Raw genomic sequence first — 24,686 nt, forward strand, 5'->3', positions numbered from 1 at the left:
GAACTCAAATCGAAGAACTAAGCTTTGTCAACACTATCTACCTTGACTGGGTGCCCGGACATTCCGGTATTACTGGAAATGAATGGGCTGACGAATTGGCCAGGGCAGGTTCAGCGATTGACTTCGTTGGTCCTGAGCCCGCGCTGCCAATTTCCACAAGTTGGATAAGGGACAAAATACGGTCCTGGGCTTTGTCCGAGCACCGTAGTTATTGGAGAAATCTACAAACGTGTCACCAAACAAAGCCGTTTCTAGAACAACCGTGCCCAGTGATTTCGAAAAATCTTCTACATTTTTCGAAGCTCCACTGCGGCATGCTGACCAGGGCTTTAACCGGCCACTGCAAACTCAACTATCACATGGCAACTATTCAGCGCGCTGAGTCTTTTTCATGTGATCTTTGTGAATCCGACTACAGAACCTCATATCATGTGATATGCAACTGTCCAGCGGTAGCGCAATTGCGATTTCGAGTCCTCGGCCGTCCTTATATAGACGAAACCATGTTTGGACGACTGAAACTCAGAGACGTACTAAAGTTTCTTATCCAATGTGGTAAAGAGCTTTAGGCTTATTCGCAGGCAAGTTGAACTACTTGTGAGTTTAACTTACCTGTTGTTTATTTTTGTTTTTGTGCTGTTATTTTTCCCATCCTTCCAATTCTACTTCCCCACACCTACTCCTCTCAGGAAATGATGAAAACACACGGCGAGGCTCAAAAACCCGACTATGTACGGGGAACGTGCCATTTAAGCCAATATATTCTGATTCCTGATTCCTTATCTGTGCCGTTAGATGGATCGAAGTAAGGCAATGCACTCTCGCGGACAACTTTGACATAGTTGGTGGCGATCGCAGATCAGTGGTAGAGGTGTTTACATTTTAAAAAGAGCCAGCGACTATTAGACTATCTATAAACAAGGACAAGCCATGGTATAAGATTGAGAACGACTCAGGCCAAGCGATATTGATTCCATTGTGAAAATGGATGGGTACGAGTTCGTATGTCTTGGAACACTATTGCGATAAATAGACTTGCGCTGTGATTAGCTCTGATGCTTCATGCCGTTATGAACAGTTATTAGGCGTGGCGTAGCCGCTGGCACACATTCGGCGAGTTTGAGAGGAACTCTGCGATCCATACTCGACGGTACAATACAAGATAGGCATGTTGACATCCAATGGCTGATACATCAATGGCGGACTACACTGTCGTTCAAGGCGTAATTATCACATTTTCTGTGGGATTCTCAGTATACTTGGGACAGACGATGGTACATGTAGTGTTATTGCCAGAGAAGAAAACAGCTGAAGAGAGTTTGTCGATTTTAAACCAGTCCCTTCCACTGACATGCTGTATCCAAACAAGAAAAATACTCGTGCGGCTAGAGTACAAGCAGGCTGGAGTGTGACGACAGCAACTTCTGCAACACTTTCGGTCATGACTCGGAATACCTGGATTTTTTAGCCACGATGATGATTATGACGTATTTTTGACAAATTAATTTTGGTAAACATTTGTCGTACGTCATATCTTAAAGAAAGACTGGGTTTTTCCGGGCATGCGAAGTTTATTGCAGATCAACCCAAGGCTTTTCGCAGTCCAAGTACATAATGTAGATCATTTTGAGCAAGACAATAAATAACCCGAAATCATACGGGAGGCAATCGCGAACATAAAAGGTAAACACAACAAAACCACAAAATACCCTTGCCCTCCAGAAGGTGAATTCATTGTAACCAGTGAATTGATCGTAACGATCGGTCCTCTGAGTAAATTCAAACACAATTAGTTTATTTCACCAATATCAAACACTTAGTTATAATATTCTACCAATGTTTGTTTTTTGTATTATTTTTATAAGACTAAAATGCCTGCTGTTAGTCGCGAAATATATGAGCCAAGTAAACAAGCGAAGATAGCCCAAGCAAAACAAGAAAAAAAATCACGAAGGTGTCCTAACAGGCTTGATTTCATTCTACTTCGGAGATAATCTGTTATTAGTTTTACGATTTTATTTCAAAATTGTTTCTACCTTAATACGTACAATTCAACTGAACTCAAGATCTTTATAAGAAAAAAAAAACAACTCTGTCTTACAGGTGATCTACTGTTCTAGAGATATTGTGTCGTATTGAAACACATGCACACTGCTTGTGGTACAGGAAATTAACCATACAATGATCTATTTACAAATCGGAAAGTTGCTCGCTTAAATTGTTGTGTTCTATTTTCATTTTCAATAGATTTAAAAAGCAACGAACGATGACCGACCTTTTTTTTATCTCTGAATTTAACATAAATTTATCTGCCAACAAGGTCTAGTCCGATTTATTTCAACAAAAAATATAGGATAGGGTAATAAGCTATGCTAGTTTACAATTTTCCGTTCAGATTTTGTCGGAGAATAAACTGCCCGATCAGCTGAAGAACGTCTCTCTGTGTGAACAAGTCTGTCCAAGCGAAATCATCTAATGACAAATAGAGGAAACGTTATTCCTATTTTATCCTGCTTCACTAAATTCTGTCTTATCTGACAGAGCCTAACTTTACCGTTTCTCTCCGAGACTTACATACTTCTATTTACAAAGAAGAAAAGGAGTCAAACTTCATCTTCTCCTATTTTTGAGTTGGCCGTTAACCTACACAACTGAGCAGACTTTTCACCATACTGCTTGAAGGAATTTGATTTTCTTTTGCTCTATTTTCCTTCTGATCGCTGAAACATATAAGTAATTAATCCACTCATGCTGCTGATACCCTTCACAGCCCGTGAATAAGCATCAATGAAAATCTTCCAGAATGATTCAACAAGAGAAAATTGAATTAATGTCAAATTAGTACTAGAATGTTGAAGCCACAATTTGACAATTATTTCAAATAAATTTGGTAAGCTTCGGCGTTAGTACCTAGCATATGCCTAAGTTCACGGAAATTGCATATTGTTGCAACTATTTTCAATCATTCCGATCGCTCACATTCACGCATACACACGGATAAACATAGAAAACGAAAACTTGAGGCCATTTACCATGCTCGATTATTGTGATGACCCCCGCCCCGAAAACCACGGAAATTACCTCGTCCACCACCTCGACCACCACCGCCGCCTCCTCCTCCTCCTCCGCGGAAATAGGGCGAATTGTGCCTTGGGCCACCACCAACTCCTCCCCGTCCACCCCACGGGTTTCTGAAGTTATTGTTTTTGTTGCCGAATGGTGATCCTCCGAAGGGAGGTCGATTCGGTGAACCACCGAACTGATTAGCGCCACCGCCCATCGGACCACCGTTAGGTCCCATCTGATTGTTCCACATATGCGGTGACCATTCACCCGGTGGTGGTTGATTGAAACTGTTCAACCCTGCAGCTAGATTCGGAAACTCCCCGAAGTTAGCCAGATCAGATAAACCAGGCATACCAGAGCCAAAGTTATTCAACAGAGGAGGGGGTAATTCCCAGGGCTTCCGCTGCTCGTGCTGTTGTGGGTGGTGTTGTGGGGGCTGTTGTTGCTGCTGATGCTGCTGGAAAGCGAAGGATGGCGGATACTCTGGATCAGGTAAAAGCGCCGGTCGCGGTTGCATACTGGGTGTTGTTGGCGTAGATGTTGTCGTGGCTATATTTTGAATAGATTCTCCAAAATCGGGTACATCTGGAATCGGATCATCGTCGACATCTTCGCCTTCAAACGGTTCGTAGGGTTCGGTTGAATCCTCGATGATTTCGTCGGATTCTTGTAGTGTCGCTGAAAGAGAATTGATCGTCGAATCGGCTGAAGTTGTTGTACCGGTCGTTGAAGGATTTTCGGGTGAATTTATGTTGCTAACTCCCGCCACCGCAATTAGCGAAGAAGTCGAAGGAGGAGACGAAGCAGAAGGCTTATCGGACGAATTGCCACTCTTACCTGACACCGACTCTGTTGGGTGTTCTGGAACGTACTCCTCGTCGGAGAGATCCATATCGACGCTCTCATTATTGTCCGTTGGATCATTTTGGTCGGCGTCTGGAAACGAAACAATGTGAACCATTAAATGCACTATAGTTAATGCATATAACTTACCGTCGCTATGCTTCCGCGTTCGCAAAGGTGTCGATGCGTTCAAGTCCAGAAGCGAAGGTGTTGGTGAAAGGGATCCTTCCTTCTGATTGCTCATCAGTACTGTTGGCGGTTTGGTCAAGTCAAAGTTCTCCCGTTCAAAGTTTTGCTGCGCAGAAATAAAACAAACATGAATCGAACAAATTTACCAGTTACCGTTTGGAGAGCAAATATTACCAAAAAGTCATCGATTTCAAGTAAGGACGATGGCGTCTGCAGCAACTGTAGTGACGCTAAGCTGCCTTCCGCTTCCTCGCCACTTTTGGAATTGCCGTTCGGCGAGACGGTTCTTTCAAAGTGCGAACTCAGCTCTTTTTGCATCGACTGTATCCGCATATCGAGATCTTTTGATTCAGTGGTCGTCGTGGTGGCAATGCTACTGGTGCTACTGCTGCTTACGGCTGCCGGAGCTGGTACAGGCGCTGGGGATGATTCCACGATGTTAATGTGCCGAAGATCAACATCGCCACTTCCACCCCAGAAAGAGCCAAGATCCGGGACACTCGTAGCTGGTGACTTTTCACGTTCTGGCGCCGTTTCTATCTGTGATTGTGAGTCACTTTTACTATCGGCCGTCAACAACAAATCATCATCGTCATCTCCTTCGTCAATGTCTTCCAGGTAATCCAAGCTGGACTTGAGCAGTGGCCCGGGTGAACCGGTTAGCGAGATAAGATTGCGATGGTCAACGTCCATCAGCCGACCCTTGTCCTTCATGAAGGCTGCAATCGGTATGTTAGGAAGCTGCCGATGATCCACATCCTGCAGGGGACCGTCCTCGTTCACCCCATCAATGTACTCGATCACGTTCGAATTGATGCCTTTTCGCTCGTAGTGTGGAGGCGATACCGGGGTATCCAAACTTTGGAATCCGGATTGGTCCTAAAGGATTTAAGATTAGATAGTGACATTAAAAGTAAAGAATTTTGTGGCACAAAAATATCAAATTGTGATTTGCCCATTGTAAGTAAATTTTCTAAAAAAATAGCCTGAATAGAACCAGAAAAAAACTCACATGTGGTCCATCCCACGTCATCGACATATCCCACGTTGAATTGTACTCATCTGAACGATCCAAATTGATCGGGGCAGGCGGGGGTAACAGTGGACCCCTACCTCCCGGCTGTGGCCGTCCCGTCGAATAATCCGATAGCATGGGTTGACTGAACTGAGGACCGCCACCGAAGTTCCGACTCATTCCTGCCGGACGATGATTGTTCGATCGTGGAACAAGCCCCGGCAGTCCATAATCGGAACCATGACCCACTACGCTGGAAGGAACGCCGTAGCTATTGAGACTGGACGTATAGTCAACCCCGCCACTGCCACCGTTTGCGTACTCCTCCAAGGAGGAATTGCTACTGTGCGACGGAACATATCCAACCGGTGTCGAAGAAGTTATCGAAAGGGGTGGAATTGGCTGACCAATCGCTGATCCATTTCGACCGGCAGAAAACGATTGGCTTGACGATTCCGGGAAGAATGTTTTAAGAAAATCATTTACTCCCTCCGATTCTTCCTTGCGGGAATTTATCACTTGTATCGATTGCACTATGGATGGCAGAACAAAAACAGATGTAGTCGGTTAATAATTTCAAATGAATTGAATCAGAAACTTGGTCACTTACCCATATTAGCCGTTGGAGAATCACGCCGGAAATCATTGATGTCGAAAGGTAAATTACCATCCATGTAACCGCTCATCATTCCATTGACGTTAAAGAAACTTTGATCGTCGGGCAGCTGAAGATCCATATCCGGTTCAGGTGATGGTGCGTTGATATCCGGCGATGGAATAGGACTGGGCAGCGTGGTTGTCAGCTCATCCAACTTCTTTTTCATACTTTTTAATCGATTGCCAAAGTTACGATAAGCCTATTTAGGTTAGAAATTGTCGTTAGCAATATGACATTGATTGGACATTGATAACTTTTAAACTTACATTAGCAACAACTTTCACCTCTCCCCGTTGATTGTGGTAGAATGTTTCCGCCTGCTCCAGCAGACTAAGTAACATCCTCCTCGATTTTAACTCCGTTTTCAGACTGTGCACGTAACTTTGGTAGTGTACTAGGTTTTCTTCGATCTCTCGTTCAATGTCCATCACACGTTTCCGTTCTAAAAAGATAATCCATGAAAGCCGCTGAATCTCGCACTAATAACCATTGAAACTCACCCTTTCCCTTAATAGAATTTTTGACCTGCTCCACATCCACCGGTGGCGTTTTGTTCAAACTCTTAAAAGTCGTGTCGGTGTCGGTTTCATTTTTGACACAATCCTTAATGGTGGAAACCAGAGAAGCCGTCTGGAAGTCATCGATATCGATGGATATCGTTTCCCGCGCATTCTTGGCCTCGACTAGCCTCGTCGGACCGGTAGCGAGGGTGGCAGTGGCGCCACCGGATGCCGACGTAGCAATACCGCTTGATGAATCGTTTTTCTTTACCGTGGTGGCACTCAGCAATCCGTTCAAATCGGCCAAAAACTCATCGTTGTAGATTTCGCGCTGCTCCCAGATCTTGAAGATCCGCAAAATTTTGTGCTTCACCTTTTCATCACGCACCAGGGTGGTGGCTTTCTGCAGGTAGGTACCCCAACTGTCCACATACTCGTAGTTTTTGCGTTTGCTGTACTGGATCACATCGTTTGCCAGGTAGAACAGGGTCAAGCGGCTTTCGACTTTGACTGGAATGATAGGCCAACGATAAAGATGTTAAAAATGCGCCATGACTACGGGATTAAACTACAACAACTAAAATCTTCAAAAGACTAACAGACTAACAAATGTGATATTCCAGTATGACCGCAAAACTGGAAAGGCTGCTCAATTATATTAAAATGAAATTGTTTTTCCCCTTTTAGCGGGCTGATAGGGCTGCAGTTAATAGCTTAGGGGATCTCGGTCCGTCTCGCGAGACAAAAATTTGCAAAATCGGTCGAAGTGGCAACTGTCTGCCAAGTAAACCAAGTAAACAATCCTCGGGAGGAGGACTAAATTTTGCGCCTGCTTGTCTCGAAGTGTGTAACGTCAAGTCCTCTATCTTGTCTAGTCCAATGTATCATGCTCCTAAAGTCCTAACAACGCGTGCTATGTCGTCAGTTATGCAATTACAACTTCGCATTGATTCCGCTTCTGTCCTTTACTTGATCTCCTCTTGGGTCCCCCAAGTCTTAAGTCTATTAACTAAATCAGAATGCTGGTAACCGTTATGTCCACGAATACTAATTTTCCTGCTACTATTCTGCCTGTTACTATTCCTGTTCTAGTGTGTATTAATATTGTTTTGTTTGATAATCAGAAATAATTTAAAACTTAGGTTTGTTACAACTCAGACACAGAGAACAGATATCCAAGTTCGAACAAACATATTCAAAATACTTATTTTACAATTTGAACAAATATTCGCTAGAACGCTACGGCGACCATACTGGCAAAAAATTATGACGGTCTCTTTTACATCAATTGTGTGGTCCACTGTCAATTCCGTAAAACTCACGCACTAAACGGTGTAACAACAGAACACCCTCCGATGGTAACATCACGGTTACCTTTGGATATGCCGTAGTTTTTTTTAACTCATCTTTTACGCTTGAGATGGACGTCTGTTCTCTGTGCCTAAGTTGACATTGCTTCTCAGTTTTGCAAGAACCGGAGGGAACTTGGCCTTAATCCTACTGCTCTTTCATCGATGTTACGTGATATTCGGTATGAAATATTGTTTGTTTGGGGGCAATTCATAAACAAAAAAATAGTCTAAAATACACTTTCTCAGGCATATTGCAAATTGTTGTTGGTTTTATTATCCCCGCTCAACCAGTACGTCTCCAATTCATTTTTAGTCTTTATCTCGATAATTTATGTTACGTCACTAGGGTTGCCACCTCTGGAGAGGCTTTGACCCGGAGATTTTCACTGATCCCCAGGAGGATTTTGAGTGGAACGAGAGAGAAATTCGAATCAAAGCGCTTGATCGGCATTTTAGAGCACTTTAATCGCTTTTTAAAGGGCGAACACGAAATTATTGCGACACATTTAACAGGGCATAACTTTTTTACCATTGGGTAAAAATCAACCAAATTTTGCACACTTTTTCATTGATGTGTATTGTTTACATGTTGTCAAACTCGAAGTCGTGTTTTTCGATTCAACGAAAATGGTGGTGAACCAACGCGAGTCGAGAGAACAAATTCTTTCCAAACACCTGGAATTTCCTGACCTGTCGCACTGGCAGTTGGGAAAAATGTTGAACATTCACCATTCAACCGTCTCCAGAGTGTTGAAGCGGTTCCAGGAGCGGTTGACGTTGGACCACGGCAAAGGAACTGGAAGAAAACCGGGACCGGTGAACAAAAAGACGGAAATGTGAAGCGGATGATTAAAGCAAATCCCAACGTCTCAAGCCGTGATTTGGCTAAAAAGATCGGCATGTCGCAGAGCTACGCCAAGAATGCAAAGAAGAGAGCTGGACTACATACATACAAGGTACAGAACTTCCCAAACCGCGATGAGCGGCAACAATCGACGGCTAAAACTCGGGCACGAAAGCTCTACGAGAAGATGCTGATAAAATATGGCTGCTGTGTGATGGACGACGAAACGTATATAAAATCCGATTTTAAGCAAATTCCGGGGTTGGAGTTTTTCACCGGCAAGAGCAAGTTCTATGTGGACGAAAAATTTAAGAAGAAGAAAATTCGAAGTTCGCCTCGAAATATCTCATTTGGCAGGCCATCTGCTCTTGCGGACTGAAGAGTGAGCCTTTCGTGACAAAGGGCACAGTAAATGGCGAGATCTACAAATCTGAGTGCCTCGAGAAGCGCCTTTTGCCGTTCTTGCAGCAGCACGACGAAGCTCCGCTATTTTGGCCAGATTTGGCATCATGCCACTATTCTAAAAGTGTCCTGGAGTGGTATGAGGCCAATTCTGTCCATTTTGGAAAAAAGGACATGAATCCGCCAAACTGTCCGGAGCTGCGCCCGGTGGAGCAGTACTGGGCAATGATGAAGCGGGAACTTCGGAAGAGCAAGAAGACAGTCAAAAACGAGAAGGACATGTTAGGAAAATGGAAAAAAAACTGAGAAACTGGTACCGGATGACACTGTAAACACTTTGATGGAGGGCATCAAGCGAAAATGCGTTCAATTTTACACTCAAGGCTCCATCAATTAACTTTTCTTTTGATTTTTGAAGTAAATATATGTATAAAACTACCCTAAAATTTTGGTTTGATTTTAAACATTATAAGAAAATTGGCATGACATTTTCGGTGTTGCAATAATTTCGTGTTCGCCCTTTATTACTACGTTAAAGTAAAGCTGTAAATTTTTCACGTTTGAGAACGGTTTTATCGGTTTAATGTGGTGTAGTATTTCACTTCCCCGACTAAGTGCCAAGAATACAAAAGCACCAGCTACTCTCACTGTGGAGGATAAGTCGAGCGTGCATTGCTCTCCTCCACAACTGACAGGAAAAGGAGAGCAAAGGAGGCAGAGCTGCGGCATCACACTATGTGGTGCCGGTTATTCATCAGCAACAAATTTTCATTTCGCAACAAAGGGGCGAAACTCACCTTCCTAGCCCAGTTAAGGATCGCTGCCGGAGTAGTAACTACACCGGAAGAACTCGTTTGATGTTGATCTAGTCAGTTGGATTAGAACAAAACTGCCAGGCCTTAGTGCAGCTGGTGATAAGCACCACTATGAGTGAAATGATTTGGTAAAATTGCAGCAAAATAACTTTTTACACCATTTTGAACGACTTAGTGGAATGCAACATTTCAATTGTAGCACATGGCGAAATATTACTTTCCTTAACCCTCCGGAAGTCGCGCATATCGCCTACCGAACGAGCCGCCGCTGGTACCCTAAGACGATTTCGCTAGATTTTCAGAGCAGAGTGCACTCAGTGCACTAGCGCGACTGCCGGAAGGTTAATTTGTAGTAATTTTGTTTTTCATTTTCATTGCCTTATGAAATTAGCAATATTTGGTGAACTAACCGCCACCGCCACCTTGAAACGAAGGGTAAGTCGGGCAAAACAAATCTGAACTAAAGTAATAGAAGTAACTTAGACTTTAAAAATATTTTGTAAAGAATCAATTAATTCTAAAAAATTGAACTTATACTTCTTCCCACCAAACCCGGAAAAATTGATGTAAAACCCGGAGACCCGGAGATCGCTCCCGAAAACCGGAGTTTCCGGGTCAAACCCGGAGGGGTGGCAACCCTATACGTCACGCTATTCCCCAACTGTCAATACGCGATATCATTTATGAACGGCCCCTTGGTGATATATTTAGAGCAGACAATCCAATGAAAAATAGGATTTAAGTGCCGTTTTAGCACCTTATATCACATCTTTATGTTGGTATACGTACTAAGAATACCAAATAATGTGATGTGATGGCCGAAAGATTAGAGAAACAGCTTGCCACCCCTCTCTCTCCCCTGTTGCAGAATCCTTTTGTTGGAATTGTAACAATAGCAAACGGTGTTATAAGCATAGGGTTACCATTCGTTGAATTTGATTTCATATTATGTTTGAGTGAATGCGGTGTTCGGGCAAGTGGTATATTCGTGTTTATGGCTTTCGGGTAAATGACTTTCGGGGGAATGATATAGAACCCTATAATTACTGCACACAATTCGATACCGAATGATAATATACACACGTATTCAGAATTACGCCAAAAGACCGTAAGGCCAAACGACCATTATGTAAAAGCCGGACTTTCGGCGTAAGAATAGTAAAGGTAAAGATTTCAGCGTGAAAAAAACCCTTTTTACAATTTTGTGTGAAGCGAATCAATAAAAATGTTTGTGCATTACAATGTTTCATTTCGATAACATTCTTTTTTTTCGAGCGTTGTCCTACTGGAGCTGTAGAGCTAGGTTCTCGGAAGGGCTCCCCGTCAGAATCACATACTACAATTAGCAGACGAGACAGGCAATGTCGCCCACTAAAACACTGCTTTAGGCCAATTGTAGCGGGCCGTGATTCTGAATGTGATATTCATTGTACGGTTCAGGTATGTGCGGGCGTGGGAACTCGCGTGTATCATCGCGAAGGGCTCGAGCATGTGTACGTTAACGTGTTCGATCGCGTGTGCGTTTGTATGTGTGCTATGTGTATGAGGCGCGTGTGCTAACGTGTATGTAACTTCGCGTGTGTGAATTCTATTTTATAACCGTGTGCCTTTTGCATATTCGTGTGTGTTCTCGGATAATCGCACGCGGACCGTGAATCTAATACTTTATTTTTTGGTGTACTGCTAAGATGCTAAAACAGTGTGAGATCTTCCATATCACTAGAGTTCCCGGTGATGTCGCCATGGAACGTGTTGTCTAGTGGATATGGACCTAAGTTATTAGGACGTGACCGATTTATGAGCGCGCGAAAATGGACGTTTGTAGGTTCGTGTTTGAGACAGCATTTGAAACTTCGTGAGTGCTAAAACGTTATCCTTCACACCTAGAAAAAATAGTGTAAATTTCCGTCTCCTGACCCTACATATACGAGCATTAAAAATGGCTTAGTTTTACGTTTGATTTTAATTTTACATGACGTTTAATTTCGTAAATCATGTAATTTAACTCCACATACAGCGTTTGTTCTGAATGGTAGGAAGTGTAATTTTATGTTATTGCGCATGTAAAGTATACGTTTCATGTAAAATTAAACTGAACACGGTAATGTTCCGTCATATCATAAATTACGGTTTGTTGAATTGTGTCATGTTTTTGCCTTTCTCATATAAAGAAAGGCTATGCAATCACTGCAAAAATCGACTTTTTAACCGAGGCCCGGAGGGCCGAGTATCATACACCATTCGATTCAGTTCGTCGAGATCGGCAAATGTCTGTGTGTGTATGTATGTGTGTGTGTATGTGTGTGTATGTGTGTGTGTGTCATTTAAACTCACACAATTTTCTCAGAGATGGCTGAACCGATTTTCGCAAACTTAGTTTCATCTGAAAGGTATAACGCTCCCATAAGCTGCTATTGAATTTTTAGTTGATCCGACTTCCGGTTCCGGAGTTACGGGTTGAAGAGTGCGGTCACACAGCAAATTCCCATATAAACTGGTACCACCATAATGTTCAAATGATGTAAAACATATTAAAATTGATGTAACATTACTCTAGTTTGCGGGTCTGGATCACTAATGATCAATCAAAGCAGCTTTGACCACATTGGCCACCTATGACGTTTCATGACGCCCTCGGGGAACCCGCCAAGTTCCTAAGCTAATATCACACCCATTCCACAACGAATTCTCTACCGATTTTTACGAACTTAATTTCAAATGAAAGATACAGTAATGCCATTGACTGCTGCTGAATTTCATTCGGTTCTGACTCTTGCTTCCGGAGTTACAGGGGTGTTAGTAAGGATACACTGGAATTTCCCATATAAATCGGTACAATCGTAATACCTCAGAGGCTAAAAACTATTGAAATGGTCACCAAATTACTTCTAATCGTAGATCTAGATCACTGATTGCCAATCAAACATTCTTTGAATATATTGTCCACTATCGACGATTCCGGAAGTCCGGAATTCCGGGCATATTCCACAATTAAAGTCACATCGGTTCATCGGTGATGACTGAACCGATTTTCTCAAACCAAGTCTCAAATGGAAGGCAAAATATGCAGTTGAGTATTGCGTAGCCGCCCCTTCCCCCCCCCCCCCTCCCCACCTTGCCCTTACACCTCCCTCCTTCATCACTCCCCTCTTCTTGGATCATCCTCACGCCCAGATTTCCTTCATCCACCCCGTATACCGAAATAAGATGAAGGATTTCTGACGCATCCTCCACACCCACTCTACTAAACCCCCATTCCCTACACGTTCAAACGCATTCCACCAACCTTTGCAAATTATAATCACATGAAGATAACATTGAACTCATGCTTATTAAGCTAATTAAATATTATTCTTTTGCCTTTCTTATATAGAAAGGTTATGCAATTGCTCCAAAAACCGACTTTCTAACCGAGGCCCGGAGGGCCGAGTCTCATATAACATTCGACTCAGTTCGCCGAGATCGCAAAATATCTGTGTGTATGTATGTGTGTATGTATGTATGTGTGTATGTGTATGTGTGTATGTATGTGTGTGTATGTGCGGATTTGTTAACAAAATGTCCACATCGGTTACTCGGAGATGGCTGAACCGATTTTTACAAACTAAGATTCAAATGAAAGGTATAATATTCCCATAGGTTGCTATTGAATTTCATTTTCAACCGATATCTTGTTCCGAATCACGAGTTGAAGAGTATGGTTACAAAACAAAATTTGTTGATTTTTCCAAATCGGTTTCTCGGAATTTTCTGAACCGATTTTGACAAACTTAATTTTAAATGAAAGGTCCATCAGCTGCTGTTGAATTTTGTGTGGATCCGAGTTCTGGTTCCTGAATTACAGGGTGATACGTACGATCACGCAGCAAATCCCGATTCTAACGAATTCTGCGATGAATGTAAAAAGGTGATTTTTTTTCCAAAATGTAAACACAACTGTTGAATTTGTAGATCTAGGTCCCCAACAGTCATTCAAAGTCTCTTTGGCCACACTGGCCACATCGACGGATCCGGAAGCATCCAAAGTCAGAATAACGGTTATATTGGTTTCTCGAAAATGGCTAGATTTGCTCAACTTAGTCTCAAATGAAAGGTGTTGCGTCCCCAGAAACTGATATTAAATTCCATCTCCATCCGACTTCCAGCACCGGAGTTACGGGTTGTGGAGGTCGATCACATAGAAAACTCCGATTCAAACCGATACCGCGATGAATGCAAAAAGGTGCTCTTATATATACTTACCAAGTGTAATAAGAATGAAAGACATTTCCATAAAGTTATATTGTACGAACCAGCTATTAAATCATAGTTTGGAGAAATGAGAAAGGCACAATTGCACCTCTAGGTGGATTAAAACAGGTTTTTTGGTGTGTTATTACCGGGGTGTTATTAAGTTTGCGCGATCGCAAACGTAGGTGTGCGTTGTTCATCTCGAAGGGCTTAAGCGTTCGTATATAAACGTGTTTGTCACGTGTGCTCGCGTTCATGTGACTTTGCGTGTACAAGGCAGGATTTTGTAACCGTGTGGCCATTCCTATATACGCGTGCGTTCTTGGATGGTCACGCGGACCTTCATTCTGATAGTTAGTTTTCGGTGTACAATTCACATTCTGGCAGAGAGTAAGTTACCCCGTATCACTAGAGCCCTCGGTCATGTCGCCATGTAACATGCTTTCTTTTTTTAATTGATCCAATTGAAGGCATGGACCTAGTCTGCTGATATCAAGGATAGAAACATCCGGAAGTGACCGATTCATCATCGTGCGAGTGCGGGAGTTTTTAGTTTCACGCTTGAGACTGCGTTTGAAAATTTATAGGAGCTGGGACATTCACTTTATCACCAGGATGTTATCATGTTTACGAGACCGCGGGTGTAGGTGCCGGGGATGGTCGCGAAGAGCTCAAGCATTTGTATATTAACGTGTTTGTCACGTGTATGTGACTTCGCGTGTATAATTTTGATTTTATAATGATGTAGCGTGTATTCTTGCTTGATCGCGCGCGGACCGTGAATCTGATGCTTAATTTTTAGTGTATGGTACAGATGGTAGTCCGTTTCCCTATGAGGAAACTTGAGTTCCAGGTCATGTCACCATGGAACGTGTTGTTTAGTGAATATGAGCGTCACTTTTTTTTTATTTGGTTCAACTGGAAGCATTAGTCCAGACTGGTAAAACTTTAGGACGTGACCGTTTCATGATCGCGCGAGTGGTAAGTTAATGTTTGAGACCGCGTTTGGAAGTTTAAAGATGCCTTACTGTTTACTTAACTACCGGGGTGTTTTCATGTAGTTGTGTTATCGCGAAGGCCACGAGCGTTTGTACCTATATGAGTATAGATAGCGTATAGTAGAGATATACTAATAAAAGGAATCATAACATGCCGAAAAAAATGCAAAGAGCTTGACTAGAAGTGTATAAATTGAACAATACTATTTTGGTATACATAAATAGTGGAATATCAAACTAATAGATGTACAAAAGAAACAGACTAATGAAGTAGAACAGAAAAACATGTGTAACATGCAATCAAACTCGTCTAAATGCAGCAAATGTTGTATATTTATCATTAACGAAAATTGCATGCTGTTAGACTTTCATCATGCTATGCTGGCCGGGAATGGATGAGCATTCGTATACTCGAAGACTAAACAACCCACCGCATAAAAACATTCATTTCGTGGTCGCATTGCCTGCTTGTGGTGAATCCTAGACCTATACCTGTCCTTCAATCCAACTCCGTAATACATATGGAAGCGTCGCTGAGTCGGGGGCCTTCTCTAAGTAGATATTACATCAACATTTCCTACCCTATCCTAAGTATCGGTGAAGATGGTCGTGGCCGGCAATAATGATTCTCATGCTATTGGTTTACTGAACTCAAAAGAGATAAAGTTCATTCCCGATCATTTATCTCACAAGCAAGATGAGTTGAACTGCCTTTAGGCAACATGATAATCGTTAGTATGCAATCTACGAATAGCACCGTGTTTCGCAACGAAACGCAACGCTATGCTGGCCGGGAATGGATGACTCGCGTGCGTCGGTAAATTTATTTTACCCTAATTTATCCAACCCGATTTTTTCGAATGAATAGAACCAAATGCTCAGATTGATCACCAGAGCCATTATTCTATCATGTACGTCAGTTCTGCATCCATTCCCTGACCCAACTGTCATAAATACTCAGACGATTACATACATAGATAGACATACGACTAGCACATAACAGTTGGTTTTTGCAAAAATATTCTAAGTCCTTTTGAATGCAAAAGATTTTCGGAAAGATGGAAGAGACGGGTCTGGAAGATTCCTTATGGCCCGCATCCCAACAATATGGGTATTTTCGGAATGGTCTTGAAGAGCAGGTTCCAGAAATTGATTTTTGAAGCCATTTTTAAATCAAAGATGGCGACTTCCGGTTCAATGAAATTCGCTATAACCCAATCAATATGGATATTTTCGGAATGGACTTGAAGAGTAGGTGCCAGAAATTGATTTTTGACGCCATTTTGAAATCAAAGATAACGACTTCCGGTTTAGCGAAATTCGCTATAACCCAATCAATATGGGTATTTTCGGAATGGTCTTAAAGAGCAGGTACTAGAAATTGATTTTTGACGCCATTTTGAAATCAAAAATGGCGACTTCTGGTTTAGCGAAATTCGCTATAACCCAATTAATATGGGTATTTTCGGAATGGTCTTGACGAATAGTAGACAAAGATCGATGTTTGACGCCATTTTGAATTCCAAAATGGCCACTTCCGGGTTAGCCACATTCACTATAACTCAGTCAATATGAATGTTTTTGGAATGATCTTAACGAGTAGGTTCCAAAAATTGATTTTTGACGCCATTTTTAAATCCAAGATGGCGATTTCCGATTTCGCGAAATTCGCTATAACCCAATCAATATTGGCATTTTTGGAAGTTGAAGTTGTAGTTCAAATAGTTTTAAACAGTTGAATTTACTTAAATTTAAGCAATATGTTTAATTTGAATAAATTCAAACCCCCAACTCACACCACATACGTCTCTTTCTTCTCTCTCTTCCATTCTCACCGCACTTTCCTGGATGAACACATAAAAATATTTTGCATTTTGCTGGTTTATGATTAGATCTTATATTTGAGGGTTATTTAGACGATTGCCCAAATTTTTCATGCGAGAATTTCGGTAAACCGGAAGTCGCCATCTAGAATTTTAAAATGACGACAAACATCGACGTTTGTCTGCTACTCGTCAAAACCATTCCGGAAATACTCATGTTGATTGAGTTGTAGAGAATCTCGCGAAATTGAAAGCCGCCATTTGGGATTTGAAAATGGCGCCAAAAATCAATTTTCATGGAAAACCTCACGGGGAAGGTGCAGATTTGTTCATTTCTGGCACCTACTTGTCAAGACCATTCCGAAAATACCCATATTGATTGGGTTACAGCAAATTTCGCTAAACCGGAAGTCGCCATCTTTGATTGCAAAATGGCGTCAAAAATCAATTTCTGGCACCTACTCTTCAAGACCATTCCGAAAATATCCATATTGATTGAGCTATAGCGAAGTTCGCTAAACCGGAAGTCGCCATCTTTGATTTCAAAATGGCGCCAAAAATCAATTTCTGGAACCTGCTTCGAATTTTTTTATTACTTTGTATGAAAGTACAACTCCTTGAGAATATTTTCCAAAATTTTTATAGAGATCCGAGAAACAGATCAAAAGTTGCAGCGCTCCCAAGCGGGCTTCGTCTACCAAGAGCAGTGGTAAATCACATATAATTTGCAAACGAGACAGGCAGGTGCATACAGCACAATATCGTCGGATGCGGTATGTGCAATTATCGGGATGATTCCCATCTGCATCACTCTGGCGGAGGACGTGGAATGCTACCAGCGGAGAAATGCACTTAATGCAAGGAGACTGGTTAGATGAGCGGACTCGTTGGCTAAGTGACAACAAGAGTAGAAAAACGCGGAGAAGAGAAGGTGGGCCCACTGATTCATCCTAAATGTGTCTGCTTGGGTACATAGGAAGCATGGAGAGGTGAACTTCCATTTGACGCAGTTTTTGTCTGGGCACGGAAGCTTCTGGAAGTACCTGTATCGGTTTTGACACGCTTCGTCACGCCTTTGCCCGGAGTGTGTGAACGTGCAAGAGACACCGGAAAACGTTGTCTTCGAATGCCCTAGGTACGAAGAAGTTCATATGCCTGGTATGACAGTTGACAATATTGTCGAAGAGATGTGCCACGATGAGCATACCTGGGATGCTGTCTACAGAGTGGTTACGAGTATACTCTCTGAGCTGCAGCTGAGAAAGTGGCGAAGGGACCAACAAAGTAGCGCCATTGGTTAGAAAGCAGCTGTGAAACCATAAATTGTGTTTCGGGACAAATTGCACCACCCGGGAACTCTCCGTCAGTGTAGACTAGGTCCACCGCCGGGAACCAGTGTAGTAGTACGCGACGTAGCACCAAGTTCGGGCCGTCGGGGCGCCACTGAACCGGACGTCAGGTTTCAGCGGAATTGTCGGACCGACGTCGACACCGGGTAGCTCGTGAGTAGACTAGATCCACCGCGGGGTATTAGACCGAGTAAATCGGAACGAAGCGAGGAGCTAAATGGCTCACAGAAATGAATATCGGTACCGAGAGAAATTCCGCTGCCGAGGAACTCTCAGCCAGAATAGGATAATATTCGAGTTGATCTCGATTAAGCTGGGAGCTAAATGGCTCAAAGAAGCGGGTATTGGTGTCGGGGGAAATTCCTTCGTCGCGTCGGGAAACTATCGGTCGGAGCGTGATAAGACCGGGGGCTGAATAACACACGGAAACAGGAGCTAAATGGCTCAAGGAATCAGCATCTAAAAGGCTCACGGGAACGAGAGCCAAACGACGACGTGATAGATGGAGACAAGAAGCAAGAGAAGAGTTGAGAGTTAAATCAAAACTCATAGGTCGAGACTACTATGAACCAAGTGAGGCTCCGCTATAGAGCAGACGAAAAAGGTGCGACGAAAACACAACGAACCCCACCCACGAAATAATACCTTGATGTAGTTCTGTGGGGAAGAAGGGCGTAAAGAGTAAGGAATGGTTTTAGTGGTTAGGCACGAACGTGAGTCGTGAGTCCCACAGAATGCACTATAGGCCAGGCTTTTGAAGCTTTTTAAACCTTACTATAAAAACGCACGCAGGTGCGACAGGTCTCGGGGTACGTTCAAAGCTCGTCACCATTTTTTTGATGGTACTAGGTTCAATTGCAGTATCTCCGATTTTATACCGATCGGGCTCTGAACACTACTTCACGTGAAGGATAGTGTCAACCCTTGCATAACCTCTCTGCTTTATAGTTAATCATGGGATCACAAGAGACGACTATGTACAACGTTGGGACCCAGCGAAATGGAGAAAAACATTGAAACTCACACACAGGGAGAAGGCGTGGCAAATCCGTTTGCCAGAGGTGGTTTGGTGCGGTCACCACCACTGGGAGGAGCTGAAATTATTCTGTAAGAGTAAGAGGAAGGGAAGCAGCAGCAACAACAACCATAGCAGAGCATGATGCATTACACCCCACAGAAGCCAAAAGTAGTGACAGCGAAGTGCCTGGGGCTCCACAAGTTTGTGGATGCGAGAAATAATGTTCATAAGAACATTAAGAAGATGGTTCTCAGAATCCAAAAGACGCTACTGTCTGCCGTGAATGAGAATAACACTTCAACACGGGGGGCTGATGCAGCTGAGCAAGCATTGGCTTCGGCGAATCTTCCTAGCCCATTCGAAGCAGGGTAAGGAGAAGCAGATTTGTGTGGTGAGGACGCAAGTTTCCGCGACTCCAAAGAGGACAATAACCTCACCAGGAGACGGAAAACCAGTAGGGTACAATAGGCAGACACTCAAAGACGCTGTTGTTGCTGATGGAAAGGACATTACCCAACAAGGAGAAAGCTGGATTACCATTGTAGGTCGGAAAAAGAAACACGTGGAACTGCAAAAGCAGAAGGAAGAACAAAAAGTAGAACAGAAAAGAAAAACCTCCGGCTACTCAAAAGGTGCCAAGAAAGAAGCCGTGCTCGTCAAAGCCAATGAAGCGACGACGTATGCAGCGCTGCTCAAGAAGGTCAGAAAAGACCCGGAGCTGAAGGATTTGAGGGAAAACATAGTAAGAATCAGGCATACCCAAAAAGGCGAGATGCTCTTCGAGTTGAAGAAGGATCCCACGACTAGTAGCTCGACCTTGCATGAGACTATTACCGATGGGTGAAATGGCAGAAGTTAAAGCCTTAAACCCGGAGGTGGTGGTTGTGTGTAAGAACTTTGATGAAATCACGACGGAAGACGTTCTCAGAGACGCACTGAAGCAGCAGTGTATCCTGGGCGATGTGCACATGACGATCCGGCTTAAGAAGGGATACGGAGGAACTCAAACAGCGGAGATTCGTTTACCAGTAACCGATAAGGCACTGGAGCTAGGCAAAGTTGCGGTTGAGAGCCGCCCCACGAGTGAATAAACAAGCGGAGAAATGCTTTAAGTGTTTGGGCTTCAAGTGTTTGGGGAGACGAACCATCTTGCGAGAGACTGCACGCAGAGGACGAAATACTTGCTTTGCACCCCAGCGGACGGAAGCGACCTTCGGGCGGGTGGCTTTAAATGCCCTATATATAAGAAGGCGATAACGGAGATAACTCAGATAAATCTGAATCACTGTGACACCGCACAGCAGAGTACAGAGAATGCATCCAAACGGAAGCGAAGAGGTGATCGATAGGACGCTGTGGTTACGATAGATGTGAAGAAAAAATTTAACAGCGCCAGCTGGGGAGCCATTGCCGTAGCGCTGCACAGAATGAGGGTCCCCGGCAATCTATGTCGCATACCGAAGAGCTACTTCCAGTGTTGCTGTTCGAAACGAACGAAGGGCAAAAGTCAATGCGAGTCATAGAAAGTGTTTTTCAGAGCTTCATTCTCGGTTCAACTCTTTGGAACGGGATGTACAATAAGATCTTAACATGGCTCACTTTGATACGGGTGCCAGGTCACATGGTAATGGAAAGAAAGTAGTTGGCTGACGAGTTGGCTAATAGGAGAGCTGCCTCTCATTTCAAAGGTTCTAAGTCATGATGCGGATTAGCTCCTAGCATGAAGGGAAAGGGAAACATTTTGATGCCTCAGCAACCCGCTCTCAATCAAGACGGATTTATACTAAACTCAAAAAATACTTTGGACTGACCTACTAACAGGTTATTGCTCTAAGAGCTCATTTGGTTAAGTTAGCAAAGACTCAAGTACCGTCCCATGTACTTAACAGTAACAGAGGGGTTAAAACCAGTGCGAATACATTTGGAAATTTTTTTCCTCTCCACTGATAGATGGACTAAAGCCAATAAATTACTTCCAGAAACAAAATTCGGTGATTCCATTACGCTATGGCTATGCATTAGGACAACGAACCGACTATTTTTTAAATGAACATGAAAAAATGACTGTCCAAATTTGAGCGAGATCCTAAGAAAGTTCCGGATCGTCAATTGCTGTCAGAACCTGTAGCTGACGATCAACAAGAGCCATTACATACTTTGGGCTGTTCGCTTTTAAACGCTAAACTATCGGCAAAACTGTTTTTTCAACATTCAAGTGTACTGAGCCTCGTGTTTTACGGTTTTGGGTACATAAGCGGTAATCTTTTTCGTTCTTCCAAAGCCCCAAATAGTATGATAGTTATATAACAATTGTTTCGATTAGCGAAAATTATTAATCTCTATCGATTATACATTTGATTAATGAAAATAGTATTGACATGTGTCCTTTCGTTGAAACATCATTTTGGGAAATGTCATGCCAATTGCTCATCCGATGCGGAATCAATAAAAATTTAAAATGTCTTGTCAAGCTTAGTGCTTAAACCTGAAATACGCCCTCCCACTAAACGAAATGGCGGACAGGCAGGTTAAACTACATGCTGGGGATCAGTGGGCTATTGAAACGTTGTTCTAGGCTATCCGCCGTAACTTGCCGTTTACTGTAAAAGTAGTGTGGGCTTGTTCTCAATTTTGTGTTTTAATCGTGAATGGTAAGTAGTTGACCACAGCTATTGAAAGCTAGCATCAATGTATCCCAAAGTAGTTTTGCATTGGTTCCAAACTCCTACTCGTACTTACCCTGTTTCAATACATTCAGCCAGCTTATGACAATCTTTTTGTGGTGAGCTCTCCGCTGCAAGCACCATGCCGAAAGTTGCTGAATACTGTCCTGGGTATCCTTGAGATCTCGCAGTCTCTGCTCGAAACCAGGCACGTCAAATTCTGCTCCACCTCCGATCGTTCCGCCACCACCACTACCTACTCCTCCTGTTGTTGTTCCAGTCAGTGACAACACTGTCGTTTTCGACATTTCTATCCGGGTTAGAATTTACTGCCACAATCTTCTAAATTGCACTCGTCATAATTGCCAACTAGAATTGTTTTGTACCTACAGACCAACCGCCCATCAGTATCCGCTGCCAAAGTATTCACTTTTCTAGAGGTGAAGAAAACTCCCGGTTCAATGTCAACTTGCACAAGTCTGCGCTTCCACCAGGGAAGGTAAACATAAGGTACTTGTTAGGCAAATTGCACAAACGTCATGCGATTCTTTACCAAAAATCAACACTATGCCACATACGGCCGGAGTTCCGCTTTGGAAAATTCCAAAAATTCAACGCTCAGTAGAAAAATCCGATTATTGGCGCGGCAAATTTAGGAACACACTCGCACACTGCGGCTTCTAGCTACCGAGCAAAAAACGAAAACAAATGGTTTTCACGTCCCGTTTTGATCACAATTTCCCTACGCCACCTAATCTGTTCCTGACCAGAGGGTCATTTTTGCATTCACGAAACTTTTACCGGGCCTGATACCTCTATAGCGCTACTATTTGGTGGAAAATATGTTGATAAAGATTTTGCTCTCTATAGACACGAAGCTAATCGAGAAAATTTTCTGATGGCTGCTGATAGAATGCTATCCAGTTGTCAAAATTCACGCTGATAGTACTACCAGAAACTGCAGTAAAAGGCAGATGTCACTAGGAGAGTAAAGTGATAAAATTATTGCAGTGTCATACGTACCCAGGTGGCGCGCATAATTTTCGTATCTGCCAGATGGGTTACTGAAACACGCACTGAAAAAAAAAAATTGCATATTGCACAGTTCACACTAAAGAGACTAATAACAAAGAGACGCCATGTTTCGTTTGGAATTCCAATTTACTGTCAATGTCATTCCAAACGAACAAAGGAGTTGTCAATCGTAAATGTTTAGCATTATGTGGTATTGTTTTTAAGGAAGTATTGTTATACAATACATTAAAATAACTAAATAATTTAAAGATAAAAGCTTGGATAAAAGTTATGTCCTCAAACCAAATTTGTTACAATCCCAACAAACATTAGGAGCTGAACTATAAGACTACTTGTCTGATTAAAAGCAGATTAAAGGCTATGAAAGCTGAACAATTTGAACATTAACAGTTTATATAGCGTATTTAAACTCCAGTATTCGCCAGTTCAAAAAAGGCTGAACTATACTACTAACAAATGTAGCAGCAGCAATATTAATGCCTTTATTCAACCATCCCAATTAGACTGAATTACGAGCTGAATAAATGATTCTGTTGCCAATACTATTACCTTTATTTATTAAGCTGCTCTACAAAAAGTTGTTTCTACTTATACATTTGCCTTTATACCACTTTTCACTTTTAGCTGAATTATGTGTTCAATAAAGGTAATTGTTCCTACTCTAAAAATGGACACGATTAGCAAACCATGACTATTGGTAACCGACCTGGGTTCGAGTCCCAATACACGCAAATTATTTTTTTTTTTACTTTTAAGTGAAGAACTTCTCAAATTAGCACATTTAGAACCCTTTTCTTATTCTATTTGTTGTTTCAACGGTTTGCTCTTATAACATCTATACAGTTTTTTATAATTTCATGTAGTTGATTTACAATTTCTATTTCGTCCTGAAAAAATGTCATTGCTAACAAAAAGAAGTTATCAAGTTGGTTCGATGCATTAGCAAACCTAAAAAAAATCATTCCAAAGACTTGCATATACATATACACTTAGTTGAAGTCAGCTAAATCCCCGCACAGCCGAGTAATAAGTAAATTTTTCAATGTTTCAATGTCAATAATCTAAATGGTCTGTTTACTTGTAAAACATGAATATTCTTATATGGATTACAAGAGAAACTATTTGTTCTAACGTTGCTGTAAATTTTTGACACTAGCATTGCTACCATGGATTTTTTTACTTATCGACTTGCAAGGTACAATGAGTTTAAACGTAGTTTTATTCCAATAAAAAAATAATTGATATAAATATGTAAACTACTGAATTCGAACAGCGACTTCCGCTTACCAAAAAAAATCAGATTGAAAAGAAAATCATTTGGCAGGGAGTAGAAAATAAATCGAGGAGATTGCCACCTTACAATTATAAATGGTTTCAATCCATCATTCAGTTATCACCTCTTTCATATGACACCAATTTTTACTTATCTAAATGTTTTGTGACAACTGTAAGTTCTGTTGAATACAAGAACGTCTACAATCATCAGTTTTCGAAACTAGTAAATTGTCTAATTTAAGATTACCGAACATTCCAAAAATTATCGAATAAAAAAAATATCGTAGGTTGGGATTCAAACCCAAGCAACTAGGTCCTTCAAATCTATAAAAGGCTACTATAGCATTTGTACAGACTCTATTCAGCAGCCTATACTTTTCGGTACATCGGTGAAATCTTAAGCAAGATTACCAAGACAGTAAGGTAAGTGCTTAGTATTCAACAGGTTGCGGGTTCGAGTCCAGGTACGTGATATGATATCCAACAAGGTATTGCAATTTTTCTCTAACTGTAACGTAACCTCAATAAAAAAAGATAGCTTCCAAAGAGATTGATGGCGTGTGTAACTTGAAATTAAATATCTTTTTTAATATTTTCGTATGGTAATACTA

At 42.1% G+C, this 24,686-nt stretch overlaps 1 protein-coding gene across 2 annotated transcripts; it reads right to left on the bottom strand.

Moving 5' to 3' along the window:
- Window positions 1–1,789: 1,789 nt before the first annotated feature.
- On the bottom strand, window positions 1,790–22,694 carry LOC131679071 (uncharacterized). 2 transcript variants are annotated; one of them, XM_058959625.1, is made up of 9 exons: window positions 21,842–22,694; window positions 6,272–6,781; window positions 6,038–6,213; window positions 5,724–5,970; window positions 5,111–5,646; window positions 4,273–4,977; window positions 4,060–4,204; window positions 3,904–4,002; window positions 1,790–3,744 (listed from the first exon to the last, which is right to left on the bottom strand). In XM_058959625.1, the coding sequence occupies exons 1-9, from the start codon at window positions 22,071–22,073 to the stop codon at window positions 3,029–3,031; spliced, it is 3,366 nt and encodes a 1,121-aa protein (XP_058815608.1). In that variant the 5' UTR covers window positions 22,074–22,694; the 3' UTR covers window positions 1,790–3,028. The 2 variants fall into 2 exon arrangements, with proteins under 2 accessions (XP_058815608.1, XP_058815607.1); XM_058959624.1 differs by having other exon boundaries at window positions 1,790–4,002.
- Window positions 22,695–24,686: the final 1,992 nt, after the last annotated feature.

The sequence above is a fragment of the Topomyia yanbarensis genome, chromosome 2, assembly GCF_030247195.1.
Source record: "Topomyia yanbarensis strain Yona2022 chromosome 2, ASM3024719v1, whole genome shotgun sequence".
NCBI classification, from domain to species: Eukaryota; Metazoa; Arthropoda; class Insecta; order Diptera; family Culicidae; genus Topomyia; species Topomyia yanbarensis.